Genomic DNA, 25,311 nt, shown 5'->3' on the forward strand with positions numbered 1-25,311 from the left:
TTAAAGTTACATTAGAACTTTAAGTATGAGGGTGATTACAATAAGTGAAGGGGAAATGAGGGGGAAACTCTTTAGGTCATGGCATTTCAAAGCTAAATGCTTCTCATCAGAAGAGGGTAAAAAAATTAACATACAAGTGTAAGGGCAAGGAAGACAACGATTTTATAAACATTTAAAGTTAGAAATGGGAAAGTTCGGTGGGGAGAAGTAATGAAAGGGAAGGTGAGTGAGATAATTAGGAATAATTCCAAAGGCGAAGGCAGATGGGTATTTAATAGCATGAGGATTAAGTATCGACATTACTTAATAAGTGGAAAAGTGCAGATTATAGCTAAGGAAAATAAGGAATAGAGAATAAAACGTAGGAGATAAAGATGGGGATTAGAGACATAGAGGATAGAAAAAAGATGAGGTATACAAATAAGTGGAATAGAAAATTTAGTGAAAAATCATTCTACATTCCTGCTTTTGTGTTGTTTTTATTTTGTACTTTTATTTTTTATTGTTTATCTTCTTTTGTCTATTACTGTGTATTTATTCTTTTCTTTTTTGTCTATTTTCGATGTCTTTTTTATTAACTGTTTTCTCATCTTTATTATATTATTTTATTCTCTATTTTCCTTCCATGTATACCCGATCTGTTTCCCTATCACCTATGTATCTACTCTATCTCCTGTGTATCTACTCTCTATCACCTATGTTTCATTCCGTATTCCTTATTTTCCTTAGCTATTCCCTCATTTAGTCTCGGTATCAATAAAGCAATACAATTGCCAAACCTGACATAGATTTAACATTAACTAAAAAAATAAAAAAAGTACAACATATAAATTAAAATAAATTAAAACTAAAATTAAATAAATTAAAACAATATTTCATCACTCATAATGAACAGTTTATTGCCACAGATAATCACCGAACCTGACATAGATTTAACATTAACTAAAAAAAAAATACAACATATAAATTAAAATGACAACAATATTTCATCACTCATAATGAACAGTTTATTGCCAAAGATAATCACCGAACCTGACATAGATTTAACATTAACTAAAAAAAAATACAACATATAAATTAAAATGACAACAATATTTCATCACTCATAATGAACAGTTTATTGCCAAAGATAATCACCGAACCTGACATAGATTTAACATTAACTAAAAAAAAATACAACATATAAATTAAAATGACAACAATATTTCATCACTCACAAAGAACAGTTTATTGCCACAGATAATCACCGAACCTGACATAGATTTAACATTAACTAAAAAAAAAATACAACATATAAATTAAAATGGCAACAATATTTCATCACTTACAAAGAACAGTTTATTGCCACAGATAATCACCGAACCTGACATAGATTTAACATTAACTAAAAAAAAATGCAACCAACAATTACATCTGTCAACTCTCATATACTGATCGACTGCAAAAAATAGATCATTTGCAAGAAAAGCTATTACACAACAACCCTTGAACAACTATTCAAGGAAGTAATTGCTCCTCAAATAATAAAGTATTAAAAAAAACAGACTATTTCCAACTCTTATAAAACAAACACTAACAGAAATCGATTTAACAGCAATACCACTCACGTAAAATTAAACTTCTCCTCCTCCTCTTCTACAAAGCCAAAAAATGGACACAACAATTTTCCTCAACAAAGCAAGCTAACCACAAACATGAATAAATATTTGAAGATATGAGGAATTTAAAGCATAAAAACTTTTTCACAAAATTGCCGCTTTTTGCATTAAATGGCCTAAACAAGATTGAAATACCGTAAAACAACACAACTTAATCAAACATGTATAATCGTTCTTTTAAATAGAGACTGACTTTGTATTTTTAGCACATATATTGACCTTTTCTGTGTTACTTAGAATTAAAACACAAAATATCTCATGAATAATTAATTGTATGCAACCTCTCACACTAGGATTAGCATTGTTTCCTCTTCCATTATATACAATCAGAGACTTCATCAGAATCGTGTCTGGTCATCATGAGATCTTGGTATAAGATATCCAATCATCATTGTTTCGGCTTTTACAAGGGTCTGTTTCGTAGTATTAGGTCAATCCTACATCCCTAATATATTAGGAACTAAAATTGTTGCTTCTGGTGCCACTTTAAGTCATGTTAGCTTCTGAAATATAAAAGCCAAAGCATAGACAAATGGTTATCCACTCTGTGCTTAAAAAGATTTTGACCTATCGTGTGATAAAAGCAGCAATAAAAATGTGAAAGAGAATCACTTATATACTATTGAGAAATAATTTTTAAAAGGAAAGTAAACAAATAATGGCCAAATCTTTTGATTTAATGTTTATCTTTCGAATATATATATATATATATATATATATATATATATATATATATATATATATATATATATATATATATATATATATATAATGAACCCTTTTGTTTTTATCTTTCAAGAATGCTCGAAATATCAGTGAAATCCGGGAAGCCAAACAAGAAACTTCAAAAACAGATGAGGAGGTTGGTAATGTTTTGATATTTATTTTCAGTCTATTGATTTATAACAAAACAAATGAATAGTAAAATGGAAAGAACAAAAAAAATGTTAATACAACGAATCGTTTGGTCTTGTGAACAAATATTTTCACTTTATTTGACAGTGAAAGAATAAAATATAATTATTAAATTTCAGAATTTTTTTTTTTTACTAAAGTTTTTGAAAACTTTAAGTATTGAAAATCTCAATTTCTTAAAAATAAGAAAATATGTACGTCAACAGCTGCAGACAAAGAATTCACTGATTTTTTTCTCATTTCGATAGTTTATAGAAATTGTCTTTAATATTGTTATTCAGTACATATAAAGCAGTTGTATATGATTTCGTATTGTAATATTAATTATTATTTCAATTGGATGCATGTTAAATTTATTAGTATCCAACAGGGCTACCCGGTGTAGTCTTCCAAAACTATGTTTGTAACATACCTAATTAAAATTAAACAGAGTAATTGCAAAGAAATGTTAGAGGAAATAATGTTAAAGTTAGAATTATCAGATGCCGCATATAGTTGAGAGAAATAAAGAATGACAGGAACATGTTACCAAATCGATGGAAAATGTGACACCATTTTGGTTAAAAAGGATTGTATTCTATTAAAAATGAATGCCATAACATATACGGTGTCTTATTAACTGGGGAATACTGGTTTATATGTGACAAGGAGGCGAATGAGTCAGCTTGTTAGTTTATTGAGGTGATTACAGAATTCTAATTAAAAGAGTTAGTCGTTTGGATAACTTTCTTTTGAGAATTTTTCTAAATAATAAAAACAATAATTTCTGTCGTTAGAGGTCTTCTTGATGATGATGTTTTAGGGTCTCTCTCTATATCTTGATTTATCTGTCTTTCTACTCTTATGATCACTTTGTTGTTTTTGTTGTTAGTTTAAAAATTTTAACAACACACATTTTTAAGTCGTCCATGTTTCGTTGTTTTTAACTTGGTGAACTTTCTTTGCATCTTTGCTCGTAAATTTGTTAACATCACATAATTGAATACAAAATCATAGTCAATCTCTTGTATTGTAGACAAGCAGTTAGATAGTTATAAATATAGAATTATTTTTTGAAATCAAGTATATTTTTATTAATCAATAACATTATGAACATTATTTATAGTTCACTGTGGCAGTGAAAGATGTGTATTTCTCTACAACATATAAGAAAATGTGTAGCAGAAAAATTATAGGACTTCTGTCATAGCCAGCCAACGTACTTCCTAATTTATGGCATACCACTACCGGAAGCAGTGGTAAGGCAAATCAGTTCTTTCACTTTCACGTTTTTCAATATTTCTATTGTGAAGCGATTTATTGAAATAAGATATAATAAATTATCCATTTATTGAAATGTATACAATAAAAGTTAACAAAATTTTACAGATAGAAATAACACAATTAGTGTTTATTTGCACTTTTAATAACAAAATTGAAAAAAAAAAAGAATTATTTGAAATTTTATAAGAAATACTAGCTGTTAACCCAGCGTTATCCAGTTGTACAATACGATTACACATGATATTTTAATTTATGTAAATTGTGTATGTATTATTATAGAATCAATCTATGATTATTGCATATTACGAGGAATAATATTCCCGCTGGACTAATTCACAAAAACAAAATTTTAAATACAAAAATAATAATGATAATGTCCTTCATCAAATTTCATCTATCTTTGTTTACAATATCACAGCAGCTGATATTTGCGTTTGGCAATGAATGCTCTGGAAAAGTCACTTCTGATTAATGTTTAGTTTCAAATATAAAAACGAAGAAATGATTTGTGGTGATTTTAAATGGGACCTCTTCTTTTATCATGAATTGAATTCATTAAAAAGAAAAAATTAAAATAAAATGGTGAGGAACACCCGGGTTTGAACAGGGGATCTTCGATCTGTAGTTGAATTCATTACCACTAAGCCATATCTCTAGATGAAAATAAATCTGCTTTTGTAAGAAGAAATGATTTATTGAAATTTTATTATCTCCCTTGCTGGTGTAACGTAATATATTCTCCTGTAAAAATTATTCTTTTTCTTGAGAGAATTATAGCATGAGAGAAGAAAGCAAAGGAACTAATTTGCCTTGTCACTGCTTCCGGTAGCATTACGTCAGAAATTAGGAAATATGTTAGCTGACTGTAACCAGGACTTTTTTATTTAAATATTTAAATGTAAATCACATAAATATGTCAGTTTTTTTCTTTCAATAACGAAATGGAAATGGTACAGAAGGATATTTTCTTGAAAATAACTGGTGCATGCTGATCTTTTCCTTTTAATTTAAATGGGATTCTTTGAAAGGCAGTATCGTTTATTCATTACATTAATTGAATAGTTTCAAACGCTACAGTTGAAAGTGAATTGACAGTGGATGTATCGCTGCTTTTAGTTCACATATGTACTATTGGCAAACAACTAGTTTATGCTAAGCTGTAAGACTTTTGAGACTATATCTACAGTCACAAAATACAAAAAGAACAATCATTCTTCAGAACGGATATTCATTTGTTAGCAAAACTTTTTTCCATTCGATGTTCTGGGTCATTTCATCATCAATCAAAAAATTAATCATGAAGTTATGATTAATTTAATGTACTTAATTTCGTTTGTTTACTATTGGTTCTTTCCCCTGACAAAATCAAATGTTTATAAGAGGGTGAATGTGAAAGTTGCTAACATCCACAATTAAATTTAGTCCTATGGATCTGATAGAATCCTGACATGTCACGCTATAATAGTATCCACTTCACTATGCCCACTGCCAAAATATTATGGTTAAAGTTTGCATATGTGAAGATAATACTTACCACTATAATAAATTAGCCGAATAGTTTTGCACAATTTTTATGTTGTGTTAAAAAAAATTAAAATCAAGATAAATATACTATTAAATTTTATACCTAGAAGTTTTGTTTTCATTTTGATCAAAATAATTTCAATGCTTTTGATTGTCGAAAAATGTCTAATATTTGTAGCTTAAACTTGAGTGTTCTTAAAAAGAAATTGAAATTCAGAGAATCTTGAGTGATTATTGTCTGAAATATATGGATAGAATTTTATGCAAATCAGCAACATTTGAATTTTCCAATGTGATGTTGTACGTATATTACCCTAACTGCTTTTTATAATGCTGCATAAAGAAACTGAAATTTCGAAGACCAAGATTTATGGTTAAATATCATCAAAATCTCAGATGCCTAAATTTCCAAGAAAGGCTTTCTGCCTACTTTGCCCAAAATTAAATAAACCTAAATACAGCACACAAGACTCACTTTTATGTCTAGTAGCTTAAAAATTCATCATGATCAATTATGTAATTTCGGAGATAACCCCCACACAACAGATGATACATTGCGTTTTTTTTTTTTTTAAATAAATATTATTGAAATGCTACAAGAATATTACAATATGTTTGTTTTATTAAATTCTGTAGAAATCACTGAATTATAGCTTTCGGGTGAAATGCTGTCGGTTAAAGCGACGAGATTCATTTGCATTAATATTATGAGATAAAGGTAAGAATCAATCTCTCATCCTGCCACTCTAGTAGAAAACAAAACACCATGAAAAATTAGCAAGATTTATTAGATTCTCCCAATTTAATAGATCAACTAGTTTAGGAATAGGTAAAACCTAGTTTTACACAAACTATGCAGGCATGTCCCCTTTACTAAATGTGAAAAAGTATGCAGTTATTGCCTGGTCTTTACTTTCCATAATACCATTATCATAATAATCTTTAATGTAACTTTATCAGTTTTAACTGACCATATTCATCATAGGTATATGTATTTTTATTGTTGTATCAACAAATATGAAACTATGTCAGCAAGGAAATTAGAGAAACAGTTTGTTAATATGAATAAAATATAGTACGCATCAGCTGCACGTGAAAGCCAGATTACAATGCAATATTACGAAAATAAACAAATATTTTACTTGTTTGAAATTTATAATTTAAATATATTTTGGAGTCAAACTCCATCCTCAGTATATTGTTTGTTTTTTTTTTCTTCTTTCTTGCTATCTTGTAAAGTTGGAGAAAGAAAAGTCAGTAGTAAACATCTGCACGTTGTCTCTCAGCGGTTGTATTTTGAAATCTCGAGAACAGTGCGTTGGCTACGCGAGATTAATGTCAGGGCTGTGAGTTTCGTTTAGAAGCGTTGATTTAATTTGAATAAAATAAATACGCATCAGGTGCGTTTGAAAACCAAATTACAAAGTTTGTTAACATATTTAACAATATATTAGTTTATTTATAGTTTGTAAAAGGAAGTAAGAAAGCAATGTAGTACATGAAGATGCATGAATGAAATAACTAGTAGAAATTACTGTTAAACAAAGATTACAGTTATTTCATGACAATATTAAAATACATATTGTTCTCAAAGAAAGCCGAAATGATAATAGGTTCAAATGCAGAGAATATGTAAATTTACATATAAAAATCTCAATGGTAACCCTGACATACTAAACCGAATAGTTGCCTGATTCTTTGGCCATAGTCTGCGAGTTGGTGGATTTCATCAAAAATGTAATTTAACAGGATAAGTTTGGGTTTACAATGCGTACCAAATACCAAAGCTTTCAGTCAGTCTGGAGGTTGCACCAGTGAGAGAAATAGAGAATGAGAATCTCGTTTTCAAATTTCGCACCTCATGGAGGACGAAAATATAAACATTTACAGCTATAGGGTCCTCTCATGTTATTCCTTTGGCGCAACACAACGGATTATCTCAACACTGGCAAAAAATGTAAACATTAAATGCAGCACTCCTAACTATATTCAACACTCATATTCCTTAAAGATACACAAACTATAACATCCTAATCTGTGCACATAACATTTTAACTGACGAATCGAGGAATTTTGGTGAAGACAATAAAACCTATTGTAAGACGTTTCTTAAAAACTTAGATGAGTTTCAATGCTAATTATTTAAAGATATAACAAGCTTTGAAATTAACTTTTCTTTTACATTTTTTATTGTAATTTAAAAATAAAAAATAAAAAATATTACTTATTTAAATGTTTATTATTTTGTGCTGTTTGTTATCATTTATTCCTTTGATTGTTTTTAGATCAATTTTTAAGATTTTTTAAAACGGTACACATGCAACAAGCTTGTATACCCTTATGTGAAGACGTGCACTGTTCACTTGTTGTAAAAAAATAGTAATGGAATATTTTCCATATGTAAATAAAAACAATATAGACGGTCAATCAGATTATATAGCATGATTCCTAATGGTTTCTATTGATTTCAGTATTATAATTATTATAATACTGAACTCAATAGCCATTTTCTATTTTCTCCTCAACCAACTGTAAATATTCCAATGGATATCTTTCACTCTATAATAAAGAACAATTTACTTATAAATATATATATATATATATATATCCATCCTGTCATACTGATTTATATGTTTTTTTATTATTTTTATTTTTTTAATCTTTCCAGTTAGAGATGTTTTCTTTCTTTGTTATTTCCTTTTTAACGATTTCATCTCCGGTAACATCTTTGGTGTTAAAAACTCCGGCATCATTTTTAATTTTTAACTGCCTCCTACATGCCAATAATCAAACGAAGAAAATAAAAAGTCAACAGTGAGTGTTTTTTCTTAGGTCATCAGCAATGACTCGAATTGTTTTACCACTTGTAATAGTTAATTCTCTAATTATCGCTTTTAAATAAAAGAGAGTATAAGAAAGGCTTACATTGGTAAGCGAATACCAAGCCAGATAACCTCTGACGTCTGCAATGAATCCGGGAAGAAATTCTATACTCTAAATACAATTTACTCTTTAGATCATTTTAAATTATCATAATAATAATTGTTATGGTTCAGCTGATAGATCTATTACTGGAACAATGGACTTACCCTGAGATTATAAATGTAGTTAAATCTAACATGCTGCTGGATAGCGATTGGTGACACTTGTGGCCTCCAGGAATCATGACGTGAACTTCTGTTACATACTTTTGCTAATACACTTCTTATTTATACCGCTGTGGTTGTCTTTGTTATTACCGACCTGAAAAATTACAACAATAATGGATATATGAAAGAGATAGATTACTATGACCTGATATGAATATTAGTGTGAACACTAGCAAAGCATAATTTTTTCAACATTCTTGACTGAGGATGTATACCAGTATTTTTTGTCTTATTTGTTAACTGTGAGCAAAAAGCAATGATTCATCTTCTGATTGCTATTCAAATCAAGTCAATATTTAAAATCCTTGCAGTGATATTAAAGTATATGAAACCAATTTAGTTTTTACTCATTTTCTCTGATGAATTTTGTACAAAACCTAAAGCAATATATTCTTTCCATCTTTGAAGTGTAATCAAAGTTCATAAAAATCTGTTGCTTAAGGTAGATATACACTTAAATTTATCTCTTTTAACATTCATACATGAACTGAAAAGGTAAACTTTATTTCAAAATTGAGGAATGAATTTGCGAAACTTTGACTCAGTTTCAATAAGTATGATACTTGCAAAATTGAGAAAATACTGTATAATTCTTTGTAAACATTGAAATATGACGGTCATTTAATAAGCTGGATTATTTGTTAAAAATCTGATGTGGACCACGAAAAGACAACTCGGAACACGATATAGGTTGTACAGATATATTGAAAAAGGAACAAAGTTACAGAGAAAAGTGGTGACATAAGCTGGGTTTATTTGTAAGTCGGATGTCGATAGAATCCCATATCCCGACATTTGAGAGTACTTGTCTCTCAATTAATATAGTATTTGGAAGAGTCCATCTATGGATGGTAACAGTCCCATAACAGAAAACTTTCTTCAACATTTTTTTTCATACATCTAAACTCTACATTGTTTGAATTTGGTTTATAGCAAACTTATTTTAATCCCACAGAAATATGATTTTAAATCATTTATGCATGAGATTTTAAATTTTGTTCAAAATCATTTATGATGTTTGTAGCTTCTAATGAGAGGTCATGGGCTCCATTTCTAAATCAAATTAAAACAAATACAAGGGGGAATGATAAAGTTGTCGCTCTAAAGAAAACAACACTACAGCTTTATTTTAAAACTTTTATTAAAAAAATCAATTCAGGTAACTTGATTATGTAGTAGGGACAACATCTATTCAATGTAGCCGTTTTCAGCCTCAATCACCAGTTTGATACGGATCTGAAACTGGGAGCATATCTTTTCCACAAGCGTCAGTGGAAGCTTATCAGTATCTCCACGAATACTTGACGATCAGGCTGCCTTTGGTGTTGTGAGAGGTTATGTTGGTGATGTTCTCGACATATGTCCAAACAAAGTAGTCACGGGTTCAGGTCTGGGGAGAAGGGGGACAGGGGGAGGAGGGTACAAAGTCGTAGCACTCCATCTGAAGCTAAACCTGGATTTCTTTGGACTTGTAGACTGGCACCAAGTCCTGCTGCCACACCCAGGGCCTACCAGCAGCCACCTGATTACACCAGCGGATTACCACATTCTTCCGCACATCCAGCTACACTTTGGTATTAACTTTCAAGCCAACTTCGAAGATGTGAGGTGGCATGATGTGGAGCTCGAAACCACACTAAAGACCATAACTGTGGCCATTGAGCTGTGCCCTCGAGCGTTGAACCGTCTGGATTTGCATTTTGAGGGTGCTGGAAATGGTCCTGTTGTCATAACCTGGATCAGTAGAGAGCATGAGTTCTCGCTGGTTGAACATTCTCTCACTTTTAGATATAATAGAAGGCTCCTATCGCTCTTGGGATGTGTACACAACTGGCCAACTAGTAGAATGTCTGCAACAAAAAAAGAAAACTGATTTTAATGATAGAATAATGTTGTCTTTTCGATAATGCTATCATTCCACCCTGTATACTTTAAGGATGTGACACCCAACATTTTGGACAAGAAATTTGATATAGTCTGAGCTAGATTTGATTTTGGGACCTTTCCTAGCCCCCAGAAATGCATGACACATCTAAAAATAAAACATAAATGATTAAGATACACATAAAACATTTTTAAATAATTGTTAATTTACTTTAATAAATTGGGATCCTCACGTTGGATTTCTTTGTTTTTCTTGAGAACTTTTGACTTCTGGTCAGTTATCTTGATAACTTGAAGAAACTTTATTTGAAATAGCTATTGCCACCTGTAAATAAATGGTCCCTCTTTTTTGAGGTATAAAATATTATAGTACAATGAATTTTAAATATAGCACCCATTTAGTTGAGAAATATGCATAAATGGGTTAAATCCACTGAAATATTTCTTTTGAGACTATCTAAAATTACAACAAATCCTTTGGCTTTTTGGTTAGAACCAAATATATTATTCTCCATTTTTTCTGTGATTAGTCAGTTATAAAAAATCTTTCGAGACTGAGACTATTAAAATTTTTGTCCCAATCCAGAGTGTCCCTTTTTAGTAAACTGACTTTTCTACAAATAAAACTCCACTTTGCTAAACTTTCTCTAACTTTGCTCTTATGGGGAGGCAAGTAAATAGGGGCAATTAGAGCTACTAGACCAGGCTGTATGAAGATACCGGCTTTCAGATCTAAAATGTATCAAATATTGATGTTATTGTTTTTCTTTCTTTCGCTTTCTAATACTCAATCATGTTCTGCAAACCACCGCTCTCCCCACAAATAATTTCACATTAGTTTGTATCCTTAGCTATTGTTCCCATCTTGAGTTTCATTTTCATGTTCCGGACGATGTAACCTTTGAGCTTCTTCAAGTGTATCATATCAAACTCGGAAATCTTTTTGCCGAACTTTGGAATCTGCACTGAATTTCGAATGTAACCCTTTATTTAATCCCCAGGGATAGCATGTTCTCATTCCGTCAGCCATGACTAATTCACAATTGTATTTTGAATGTCTCCTGCACTAAGGATTGAAACTTCAACCTCCAGATGGAAAAATAAATGAAAATGTAGAAGTAACTACACAATGCAAACACTGTAAATCTTAGAAAGAATAATTAAAATAGTTGTTTCATATTTGTAAAAACCCAAGATGGCGTCTGTGATCAGTTTGTCATGAATACAGAAAAGTTTCTTGTATGCCTAAAAAAAATCTACCTCTTGTAGCATGTAATATATATACATGTGGAAGTTAAAATGAAAAATATTTTACCAAGTATTATGAGGAACAATTTATTTCAAGAAATGGTTCAATCACAACATTCGATTGAAAAATATCAAAACTTGATTTATATTAAGAATCTAAAGTAAAATGTCTCCATTCTAATTGTATTCTTAGAGGGAAGAAGTATTTTCAGAAATACTGAAGAAAAATAAATTATATTTGTGTCACAACAAAGTGAAAAATAATGCTTTTGTGTTCATTTTTAATTTAAATTTCACATTATTACAAGAACAATACTGTTTAGTTTGCTTGTATAGATAGTTTAGATAGAAATACATCCATTTTCTATTTATTTATTTATTTGTGGACTGTTAGTCTCATCTTCCTTGTTGTTGTTGTTTCACCCCGTTTCGCCCAACTATTCCTGTGGCCTTCTTCAGGTGGTTAGCCGTGACAAGATAAGAATGCTGAGTCTCTTAACAGTATCTTCAGTAATTACTGCCTTCCATAGTTTTTGTTGTCTCACAACGTTTTGGCCAACTAATCCTCTGGCCTGCTCTGGGTAGAATTGAAACTACTATCTTCAGACAATACTCACCTGGAAACGTAGAGATTCAACGCCTCTATTCACTGAACCACGAGCCCCGAAGGGCAATCAAGGTTGGATTTTTTTGTCTTATAAATCCAAGTTTTCGTTCTTATCTGGTCTTCCATCGCCGGGTCCGTGGTATAATATCATTCATTTTTTGTTTATTGAAATCCTTTGAGATGTGTAATCTAGGACCCATGTCACAGTGATAAACGTGTTGAGTCTCTATAGTTCCAGGTGAGCATTGTCTTAAGATAGCGGTTTCAATCCTACCCAAAGCAGACCAGAGGATTAGTTGGCTAAAACGTGGTAAAACGACAACAACTATGGAAGGCAGTAATTACTGATGATACAGGTAAGAGACTCAGCATTCCTATCCCATCACAGTTAACCACCTGATGAAGGCCAAAAGAATAGCTGGGCAAAACGTGGTGAAACGACAACAACAGCAACAACTATGAAGATGAGGATAACAGTCGGCAAATAAATAAATAAATATACAAAGTACTCATCTTAAAGGATTAAAAAGGGAGTATCAGTAACTATGGCACGATTCCAAATTTTGAAAGGTTGGGAAATTGGGTAGGTCGAATAAAAGGTAGAAATGGCTGGAAAAGATGGCTTTCAGGGTAATGAAGTAATTGGACAAGATAGTTTTTTTGCTTTTTGTTCAGTTTTTAAATTGAAATCATTCCAGATAAGGCATGAAGACACTTGATGTAAGGAGCTAAAAATACTACTTTCAAGTAAAAAATTAATCCAAGGTAAATGTTAGATGGATAGATTCGGGCTCAGAAAAATAACAATTCTTCTCCTTTTGTCAGAAATATCACTCAGGGAATGTAAGAACTAAAGGCCAAAATAAGGAGAGCAAGAGATATCAGGCTGCCAAAAGTAAATCTAGGTCCAATTTCCACTCTCCTTTAGTTTAGTATCCTTATTTGCATGCTCCTTACGAGAACAGAATTAAATACAACGTCGGTTTTTAATGTGAGGAAGACTCAGCTCTCCAAAAGGAGCACTCTGGATTGAGAACAAATTTAAACTTCTTCAGTCTAGAAGGATTTCTAGTCACAAGATCAAAAAAGATGCAGTATAGTATCAGAAAATGTACTACTCCTAGCCAAAAGGCAGATTAATGCAATGTTTGAGGCAAATACTATTTAACATATAGATGAGATCCTTTTACTCGAAATGGACCAGGGAGTAATATTAACTAAGATATAAATTCACATTCTCTCTTACGCTACCAAATTCTGACCTCACCACCAGATGCACTATATGTTATAGTCAGGACAAACTCTTTGTGAAAAGTAGACAGTTGATTGGTTAGCTTAACCATGAGTGGAATTTTTTAAAGGATATCCCTTGGGAAATAAAGGATCTAATCTTCAAGTTATTCATTTCGTCTTGACAGCTACAAGAGGACGAATGCAATAATATCGAAATACCTTTGACAATCAAGCTGCATGACCTGACACAAAATGCATAAAAGTTCACGTTTTATGATTGTCATCATCTCATATACATATTAGACTATGTTGAGCATCACCAGGCAAAGCTTTTATCTCGAATAGATTAAAGATTCCTTCTTTCTTTCATGTTCGAAAATTACTATGGAAAGAAACAAGTAAAAATCATGTGCATGAATGTTCTGGACTTATAAAAAAACGTATAAAGTACTTTATATGAAACATCAGTTTGAGTTTTTATTAATACAATGTTCGACTTGCTAAAGATATGATCGGCACGTGTGTCTAACCTTTATAACACGACATATTCTTTTTTCTGTGTAGGTTCTCCAGATTTAAAGGGATAATGGAAATACTGCCTTTTAAACGGTTTTTGATGAAATCATAGAACCATGTGTACAACTCTTTATGAACACATATATGTATTGAATGGAGAAAATCAGGAGTTTGTTAGTAATATATATCTTATATATACAATAAATCTACGATGGTTCCCAATAGCTTTATTAAGCGCGGATAGATATAAAAATCTGTTTCATCAGCCACATCGAGCGCATATTGATAAAAAGAAAGCTTTTAATTTCAGTCAATTTCTTATAGTTTTATTTTTATCCTGTTGTTTGACATTTTTTATTATAGTTTGGAGGAAGAGGGAGCTGAACTCGCCTCCTTAGTCGCATTTACTCCCAGTGTCTCCGTTAACACCAGAAAATGAATGTCAGAAGAGAGATTGTTATTCACCCGTTCGTAAATAGGTCCTTATAATTTTTTTTAAAAGTTCTGTTTATATTTCTATCCTTTTTCTGATGGAACATTGCTTTTCAACGAGTTGGAAATGAGTATATAAAAGTTGACGATACAATCAATCACATCATTGGAACATCTGGTTTCCAAATTATCAAAGCAAAAAGAAATTTCAGTGAGCCTTAATAGTGATTTTTAAACAATGATACCAATCATCCAAATATAATCTCGTGACCTCAAAGAAACATTAAATCTTATAGAGGTGTATGCAGATGGAAGACATTGATAGGATGACTATGTTGAAAGAAAAAAAATGAGATTTCCTGGTTTACTAGATATAAAATAATTAAGATAGCATGGTAAATTTACAGGGATACACTAAGAAAAACACAAGAGGAAGTAATAAGAATGTACTGAGAAAAATATGGATAATAAAGACTTAGCAGAGATAGATTAGTTTGGATGTCAATTTTTAAAAGCCGTTCAATGCTTGCTAGCATATAAAATTGACTTAAAACTGAATTTGATGATGTTATGAAAAACATGTTATTAATAACTGTATATTATATGAATGCAGAAATTACTGAAGATACAGGTAAGAGACTTAACATTAGTATCTTGTTGTGCTTAACCACCTGAAGAAGGCCAGGGGAATAGTTGGGCAAAACGTTGTGAAACAACAATAACTATGAAGATGAAGATAACAGTCCACAAATAAATAAATAAATGAATAACTACTAATGATTTACAGCATTGTGAACAGAAACAACCGAATTTATCCTTAATGTCTAGTTTCGTTAGCTCTAAGATATCAACATTGGTTGTTTTCAAAGTTTTGGTAATTGAATACAATTACTTTTTTCTTAAAGCGTTTATAAAGTTTTCTAAAAACTAATTTGACTTGAAGACATTTTTATGCTGGAACTAATTTATTTTTGCCTCTTTTTTCTGCTCTGTAAATTAATTAATCATCCTTTTCTATTTATTTGATTCTACTTTACCGTCATTTATTTTTACTCATAAAAGACAAAAAATGTATTTAAAAACATTAAGTCCAGTTACTTGGAAAATAAAACCGTCTAATTTCTGTTCTGGTGTTAACGAAAAGACTAAAGAAGAAAACAAAACTTATGCAGAGTGTCCCTTTGTTTAAAACACCGAGAAGCATTTCCTATTTCTAGAATCGCATTTTAAACTAATATTTCAGCGCAGATCATATTTTATTTAGATTTTGTTTGAAGTGCGATGCCAAAAATGTCTCTAACGCCATTGATTGATATTTACTTAATATGTGTGTTTTTTTTCCCTAACGCAAATAAACTTTTGTTCATGGTGGCTTTCCAGGCACCAGTCTTTTCATTATTCATTGTTAAACTTCTTTTTAAAGTAAATTTATCGATTTGTGGTATACAATAGTGTTGTAAGTTTTGCTTGTTTTATATCAACCATTTTTGAGCTAATACCAGATCCAGTCATTTTGATAAAAAGCTTAGTGTTGATAGTCGATTAGAGTAGGTGAGGAGAAGGTGAGTGAATATCGAAACAATATTTTTTGCATAATATACTGGGTAGGATCATATAGATTTGGACGATTATATTTATAGCCAGGAATGATAAAAACAAACTTGTCAGGCACCAGAATCGCTGCATAAAACATACTGATTCATCTTTATATCTTTTAACACTTGCACGAGAGGAAGATCACTGCTGAACCTGACCGGAATAATACTACCACCCTTTACCTGGAATTTACAATTCAAAACATCTCTGATTGGATTAATACGACTAAATTTTGGTTGAGGCAACTACATTTAATATTTGGAACTGGATAATGTCTTTTTTTGCTCTATGGTAGAACTATTTCTTTTCCTATCTCTTTTTTGATTATTTTTCTTTTTTTTAAAGAAAGGCTTTCATCTCAAGAATCGTGAGACCAAAGATTTTTGTAGAGATCTATAACACTGGTGTGTTCATGTTAAAAGTAATTAAATGAAATGTGCTTCCGGGGTGACAAAGAAAGAAGAGATAACAATATAGTATGTAATTAAAAAATGCCTTTTAACTTTTATTGAAGTGGAAAAATATTTGAGAGATTGAATGTAGACAATAGTAAACTTCAAGAAAAGTATGCCACGCTTTATAGCAAATTCCACACAAACTATTCTTAATATCTTCAAATATTCATCATGTTTGTTTTAATTATTTCCAATCTAAATTTACCTCTACATACGTGGATGCAATTTTATGTCCTTCTAAAAACAGTCTTTATTTCACCTCTATTTTGTCCTTTAGTCCTAACACTGCACAAACAATATTTCTGACAAAGGGGAATAATTGATGTTTGATAGGTTGGTTGTTGTTTTGAGTGGAGATTTCTTGTCATCATTCAACTGTCAATCTATCCATATCAGTAACCCTTGTCTTCAGGTGGTTTTAGGCCATGATAAATAGTTACTCATTAGTCAAATAAAAACAAAACTTTCCTTGATGGAACTCTGACAAGGTACTTCCACTTCAGATGATTGCAACAAAGTGTTTACTATACGTCACAAAGATTACAAATCCGAGCCTCAACACTACATATATTTTAATATCATTGTATTGCCACTAGAATAAAAGTATTCATTTTTATTTTTGTAGCTAATTTTTCCAAAGCCTTCATGCTAAAAATATCTTTTAACTTCCCGATAAGACTTAAGGATAATATGACGCTGTTGTTCCGAAGTTTAAAAACGCGAATAAATCATATCTTTCTATATAATACAACTCCAGAGTAAAGGAAACCTTATGTATTTCTTTTACAAAAAGAGATGATCATAGTATCGATTACAATCTCAATGTCATTCTAAGTCAGAATAATTTTTTTTTTTAAAGTAAGGTAGATAAAGTGACATATACATTATAGCTTTATCTAGTTTTTCGATTAATATAAACGAAACTAGATTTTTTTAGCAGATTTAAAATGGAAAAAAGTTATAATATATTTACTTAGAATAAGTGCTTTATGCCAAATTGTTGGTTGAATATGGTTAAATTTGTGCTAATTTTTGCATTAAATACTAATCGCTATTAATCACTGTGTATTGAATGGATACCACAATATTTAGTTTGTTGCACCTTATCATAACAAAAGTTCACACAAAATGCGAATAGATCGGCCCAGTAGTTTCTGATAAAAATGGAACAGACAGGTAAACTAAGAGAAACATAAGCTGACCAGCTAATGCATGTAACAGTTCAAAAGTATACGTGGAACGAATAAAGTTATTAATATGGTCATCGCTTCATATCAAAGAATGAAGAATCAAAAACGTTTTAGATTCCAAAGATACCAAAAACGGTAACGTGTCTGATTGGCAATAAAAAATAAATGTGTCCTTATTTACTTTCTTCCTCACGAGGTCGTTTGATTTTTTTATATGGGGAGTATCCAACTCCTCAAAAAGGAGCACTCTGAACTGAGACAAAATTAAAATTAACTCAATCTCGAAAAATTTCTCCCTTACTGCCCAATGACTGAAAAGATAATGAAGTATGCAAATATGTATTATATTTGGTTCCTAGCCAAAAATTCGAAAAGGATTGATCTATCAGATTATTCTCACTAAAAATATTAACAATTCTAATTATTCATACAAAAGAAAAATATTAACGTTTTTGATTATCCTTATGAAAAGAGTAATGTGTTTAAATACACTGATAAATTCATGTATGCGTTAGTTTATTTTTACAAAAAGCTAACAAGTCTTATTATTCTTACAAAAAATTAACATATACATATTTTCTCCAAAAACATGGACGTGTCTGAATATTCTCACAAAAAGGCTTTAACATTTTCTAATTATACTCTCATAAAAACAAACGTGTTTAATTGTTCACGCAAAAATATTAATGTCTAAATAATCATTACAAAAATATAGCGTGTTTTATTATCCATACAAAAACGAAGAAACATTAACGTCCCTGAATATATTTAAAAACAAAAATTAACGTGTTATATTTTTCTTACAAAAAATGTTGACATGTTTGGTTATTCTTAGAAAAAATGTTAACGTATGAGACGATTAAGCGAAATCAGGAATCAGAAAAATCGGAAATTTGTGCATATTTTTCTGTGCCAAAATGATTCTTTTAATTATGTTTTTTTTTTGCATTCTGTTTAAAACAAAACCTTCCATTTCTGATAATAATAAGATAATAAATATTTATTGATTTTAAACTACCAGTAAAGCTAAAATCTATAGATCACCCCCACCCTCGCAACTGTATTTTACGTTTGAGAAAATATGTGCATATTTAATGTGTTTTTCGGTAATTGGAAGAATAGCAACTTTATAGCTAAATATTTAAAGATTTATGAGGAATCAGAATTGAGATATTAGTGAGGAATCATATCGGAATTGTATCGGAATCGGGAAAAATTTTGGAATCGTCTGATCACTACTGAATACTCTTATAAAAACGCATTAACATGTCTGATTATTGCAAAACAAATGCTTCAGATATATTGTGCTTTGCTTTTCTAAATAGACACAATTATCTTTCTGTGATGACACACACGCACATAAAATCATCACTGAAAGAAATAGAAGTACTAATTGGACTTACCTGAAAATAGAATAAAGTCGTTTTCTTTCGATTTTTGCTATTTCTTGTGTTAAAGTTTAAGAAAAACAATGTTATTTGCTAAGAAACACTGAGTTATAAATACAATTTTAGATTTAATATTAGACCGATTCATAATTTCCGGTTTTGTTGATACAATTTAGAAGCGTTTTGGGGTCATTATCAAACATTTCAAATTTTGGTTTACTCGTCTAAATATTTAGTAAAAGGTCTTTTTCTATTGCAGAGTTGATTTATTACATGCATTGTAGTAAAGTTATAAATTTTTAACATTTAGTACGGAATGACTGAAGTTCGACATTTAATGTTCTGGGAGTTTAAGCAAAAAATTGGACTGCAGAGTTAATGAAAGAAAATACGCAGCATGTACGACCAAGATGTCATGAGAGATTGACAAGTTATACAGTGGTTTATAAAGTTTATTCTGGTGATTTGGGCTTGGAGGATAGGCTTAGGCTTGGGTGTTCATTAAATATAAATGATGTTTTAACCCTGTGTTAGTCTCATGGAGTCTTTTGTCTCTCTAATTTTGCTTAAGTGCCCATACTTCCTAGTTGGCAATTTATTTCTTTTCCTCCCTCCCAATACTCTCCCGACTCACTGAGGTTATGTATAGCACACATGGTATGACACGGTTGTATCTCAATTTTCCTTGGAAATGAATCAGATTGAAAGGTAATGTTTATGTAATGAACTCATATTCAATTTATAGAAATGTTTATGTAATGAACTCATATTTCAATTTATAGAAACATTTTGTGTTTACATTTAAAAGCACACATTAATTTTTCTTGCTATTTCAATTTATGGAAACATTTTGTGTTTATCATAGAAATTAAAAATAACATTATCCTGAGGATATTTTCAAATAAATGTGATCTAAATCTAAATTTTTAGAACATTTTTCCTTAGTTTTATCATTTATTTTATTGTATTATTTTATTTTAATATCAACAAGATAAAGAAATTCAAACTGTTCAACAGAGGCTGTAGATATATCCTGAACCAGCAAGATAACTATATTTTACAAAATAATCACGCACTAAACATTTTTGTATTCTGGCATATAAACAATCCATGGGACTAACCATGGCTAGAATACCCAGGTGACTAACGCAGGGTTAAACACATTAATGGAGAAGGAACCTAGTCTAAGCATTCATAAATTGGCAGAAATACTTTATAGTCCACTATATGCCACCACTTAGAAAAAATGTATAAAGTTATCAGACAGGGGCTTTGGTTCCTCAATAATTAAATAAGAAAAATGAAGCTGATCTTCTGAGAGACCTTTCTTAGTTATGTCATAACAGCGGATAAAAAATGGTTTCCTCTGATAATATTTAAGACAAAAAACAGTGAGTCGATAAAGGTAAATATTCATAATCCACCCCAAAACCTGAAATCCATGGATGAAAGGCTTTACTGTGCAGTTCGTGGGATACTTGTAGCATTATCCATCATGTGTTTCTAGGCCGTGAAAAAAGAGTAAATGCAAACTTGTATTTTGAGCCCTTGCTACATGTGGACAAACATTGGAGAAAATAAACGCCCGGCACTTGTCAGTGGGGAGGAAGGTTGTCCTCCTCCATAACAATGCAAGAACACATGTAGGGATAATTTTGCAATTACACCGATTTTTCTACCCCATCTTTCTCTAACCTCGCCCCATTCAGGTCTTTGCAGAATGCACTTTAAAGCAAAATGTACACTGAAAACTAGCAGGTAAAAGAGCATATCCAAGACGTTTTTCAGTCAAAACCATTTTTATTTCATTCAGATGGAATTAAAAGGTTACTTGGTAAGTAGAACATGGCCACTGAGAACAATGTCGAATATACAATTGATTAAAATCTATTAATTCGATTTGTATTATAAATTAAAATAAAGATCATAAAACAGAAACAATCTATTAATAGACCTAAACTTAGTAAAAAAAAGAAATAATAAAATATAGTTGCAGTAAGTGAAAGTAATTTAGAAATTTGTGGTGAATTTGTTGGTCAGCCGTCTAGGAAATACAAGGTTTTGAACTTATCATACCAATCTTTAAGGGATTAAAAGTTTTGCAAAATTTATGTTAGATTAATGCATATGTGCAGTAATATATATTGTTACTGATAAGAGTAACTTTCCAGTGCGGAATAACTTTTCCCGACAAAATTTTAAATAAGGTGACACAAAATAAAACCAAGGAGATCTGTTGAAACAACCTCTTCTAGGACCACTCAACAGATTACTCTCTCGGTCATGACTTTCAATGAAATATAGTGCCTGCTCCGTGTTGAGGCCGCTAGTAAACATTCATTAATTTCAAAAACTGATTTTAAAACAATGATACAAATATACAGAAATTTCATTGGAGTGTACCAACTCTCATTTTCTTTTAAATGAATTAAAAAAATATATACAATGAAAAGAATAACATTTGCTGGAGGAAAAATGGCATTCCTTTGCCAAATTTGAATTTTTGAATTTCTATTCTTTAAATTCGTTACTTGATCACAACAGTTATGATTTTGACAATCTTTCAAGTTGCTTTTTGTTCAAAATCGATATTTTGAAAACCGAAAGGAAATGTCTCTATTCTTAATATTTCTATCAAGGAGGCTTTGTTTGCCTGGACAGTTATTTGTCTTTTAGCATCGTTACATAATAACGATTGACTAGCAGAGTCCGTAGAAATTTCACAGTTGTGTCTTTAAGTAATAGAGTTTCAGAATATATCTGGTCGTTGGATCTATCTCCAAAACTATTCTAGTGGGTTATGGCATATTTTTTTCTACATACATATGAAAGAAACACAGACCTCACAATATTATCGTACCACCTTTGTTTAAGCTTAAACATACTTTTCTAAATACTCTGAGTATCATTGTTTTAAAATATATCTGAGGTCTATCTTCATTCTATTTCATTCTATGGTCGTCCAATGTGAACAATGACCTTCACGATATTATTGTACCATCTTTTCACAGAAAAGTTATAACACTTCGAATCATGTATTTGCAAAAATAATAAATTTTGTATGTAGAACAAATAAGGCCCAAAATTCATAAGTGTGAGGAATGTATATATATATATATATATATATATATATATATATATATATATATATATATATATATAATGTTATGAGTAATTAAACATACAGTAGAACCCCGGGATACTATGGCCCTAGGATAAGTTTTTTTTTTCAGGTTATGATGTGGAATACGAATTTTTTGCCCCTGGCTACGGTATTTGCCCTATCTTACGGCGTTATTTATAACGTTATTTGATTATATACAGGGGTATTATATATTGTACTGTATTTTGTTACTAATTTTTAATGCCGTATCTCGGGGTTCTATTCTATAATGTATTTATGAAATTTCAAAGGAATTATTAATATAATTTTTGGAATTCATCTAGTCGAAAAATACTCGTTCCAGGACAAATAAAATTAACTACCCAATCAATACAGTTTACTCTACTTTTATATTCTCTTACAAAATTTAATTCAAGATATAACAATACAAAATCTTAGGTTTAGAAGCCTCATCCCAATTTTGATAAAACTCCATTACATGATTTCAATTCTTGGAAATGTATAAAATATAAGGCTTACAATTAAGAAGGGTTAATAGTTACTCCGGCTAAAGGATTCAAACCCAGTTGCAAAGACACCTTTAATCCCACAGTCTGGTATTCAACCCCCAGGCCACAATAAATGGACATGGAAAAAAAACAAATTTAAATTCTCTTCTACTATATCAAGTCAACGAACATATATATAAGCTTAGTCATATAGTGTTCCAAAGCAGTGGCTGGAACATTGTGTTTCACATATATATATATATATATATATATATATATATATATATATATATATATATATATATATATATATTCAGATTTGAGATGTTCAAAAGTCGGGACTAATGAATACAACGAGGTTGTTAGATAATGCTCAATAACAAGAGCAAAATATTTTATTATGTTTTTTATTTGAGGGTAAGTAGCTACATATGGTCGCTACAAGCAGCCATCTGTTTCAGTCAATGAGACCTCCTTAGGCGACCCTGAATCCATCGATGCCACAAAGAAAAAGGGGAAAGAAGAAAAAGGGAGCTCTTACAAAAAACTATAAAAAGTAGTGAGCTCTCTAAAAAGGCTGATAAAAAAATGAAGAGATCGCATTTAAACCATTTTGGAAAATTATTCAGAAACATATATAAATATGAAACGATTAAAGTGGGTCGTAATTTTACTGGAACTGTGGATTGTATAGGAGGGTGGGTATGGGAGAAAAAAGCTTGCAAATGTGTTCGTTGGCATAATGAGTCGCGTGTCAGGAGAAGGTTGAAGTAAAGTAGGGGTAGGGAGATTAATAAAAAGTAATAGAGAGAGAAGAAAAAGAGAATTGTCTCTGTGATGGTGAATAAAACGTTATTAGACTTATGCAGGCATATTCATACCGAAACATACATCCATATACATGCATATATACCTGTGCACACACACACACACACACACACACACACACACACACACACACACACACACACACACACACACATATATATATATATATATATATATATATATATGCATACAAGAATATAAACACTAACACACACGAATACACATCTATATGTATGCATATAGATATGTATACATATAGATTTTCTTCTATTGTTTTAATTTTTATTTCCTTTTATTACTAAAACAGTTGTCTGCATTTGTTTCATTTATTGTATTTTATCTGATATAAGGGAATCATTCCATCAGGGGTCATCTTGCTCTTGGGTTAACTGACGCCTTGAACAATTGACCACTGACTGCCGCTATCCTATGTTAAGTTAATCATAGTTACGCACTTTCTCTGTTCTTGTACAAACTAAAAAATGCAACGTAAAATTCTTGTCTATATTTGGCTGTGTAATGAGAATGACATGCTTAACAATTGAGAAACATTTTCAATGATAACAGCACTTAGCACAATTATGTACTTTTGTATCATGCATGCAAAAGCTCTGCAAGAATGTCGAGATGGAAAAAAAGTTACATAAATAATTTGGAGGCAATCAAAATTGATAAGGCGTTGCCATTCTGTTTTTATTTTCCAATTCAGCACAGGAAATCGGAAGAAAGTTTATATATATATATATATATATATATATAAAGTGAATGTGTGTGTGTGTCTGTATACATTTCCCTACGCAATAACTCTGTCAATTTTTAGTCTACAGACTCGAAATTTGATATACAGGGTACTGAGATTTGGGAATATCGATGCGATTGGTTTTCGGGCAGAAATTTTGCGATTAAGGGGGCAAAGTTCAACGATTTGACCTTTGAGAACTCTACGGGACTCCTCCGACAATTTTGGGTCTACACACTTGAAATTTTAGATATAGGTTCCTTGGACATGGATCTAATTTGATAACTTGATTTGAGCCCAAAACAATAAATTTAAAGTGGTCATAATAGGTGTCAAGTTTAAAAAAATTGCCAGTTTCTTTTTTTTTTTTTTTTTGCTCAGCATACACCTCCAAACACCCGGGCAACGCCGGGCACCCATGCTAGTATATATATATATATATATATATATATATATATATATATATATATATAGAGAGAGAGAGAGAGGAAACAATAACATTGGAAAATGAAGTCACAAAAACTATATATTGGTGAATATAGAATGGTTCATTTATTTAATAAAGGTATACAAACAGACTATGGTAGAAACTCGATACACCTTTTTACACTCTATATAATACGCTCCTACTTTATCTTAGAATTCGATTTAAATCCCCCTAACAACATCGATATTTTCATTGATTTATTCCGTTCCTGATGAATCCCACGCTAGATGTCGCATCCCCATAACCATTATGTTACCTAACATCTTCTCTACTCTTCAGATGAAAAGCATTAGGCTTCGAAATACCTTGGTATAAAGAGTCCCCTCTATCCCCCAACTAAATGTTTGTATATCTTTATAAAATATCTGAACCATTCTATATCCACCAATATATAGTTTTTGTGTCTTCATTTTCCAATCTTATTGTTTCCTATATAAGCTCCAATGAAATTTGTTGAGCTGTATGTTATCCCGATAAGTCTCCTCTTACAGAATTGAATTTACTTTATTCTCCTAACTCTCTAAGCCATATATATATATATATATATATATATATATATATATATATATATATATATATATATTAGA

General features: G+C 30.9%; 1 protein-coding gene across 1 annotated transcript in view; it reads left to right on the plus strand.

Annotated features, from left to right (window-relative positions):
• The window catches only part of LOC145287850 (coiled-coil domain-containing protein 39-like), a 2,493,216-nt gene that overhangs the window by 1,949,252 nt on the left and 518,653 nt on the right, over positions 1-25,311 (plus strand). Inside the window, exon 20 of the mRNA XM_080135726.1 lies at positions 2,458-2,520. Within this exon, the coding sequence (XP_079991852.1) occupies positions 2,458-2,520 (63 nt within the window). The remainder of the gene's footprint in view (positions 1-2,457; positions 2,521-25,311) is intronic.

This window comes from Euprymna scolopes, chromosome 11 (assembly GCF_053919585.1).
Source record: "Euprymna scolopes isolate OS-2025 chromosome 11, ASM5391958v1, whole genome shotgun sequence".
NCBI classification, from domain to species: domain Eukaryota; kingdom Metazoa; phylum Mollusca; class Cephalopoda; order Sepiida; family Sepiolidae; genus Euprymna; species Euprymna scolopes.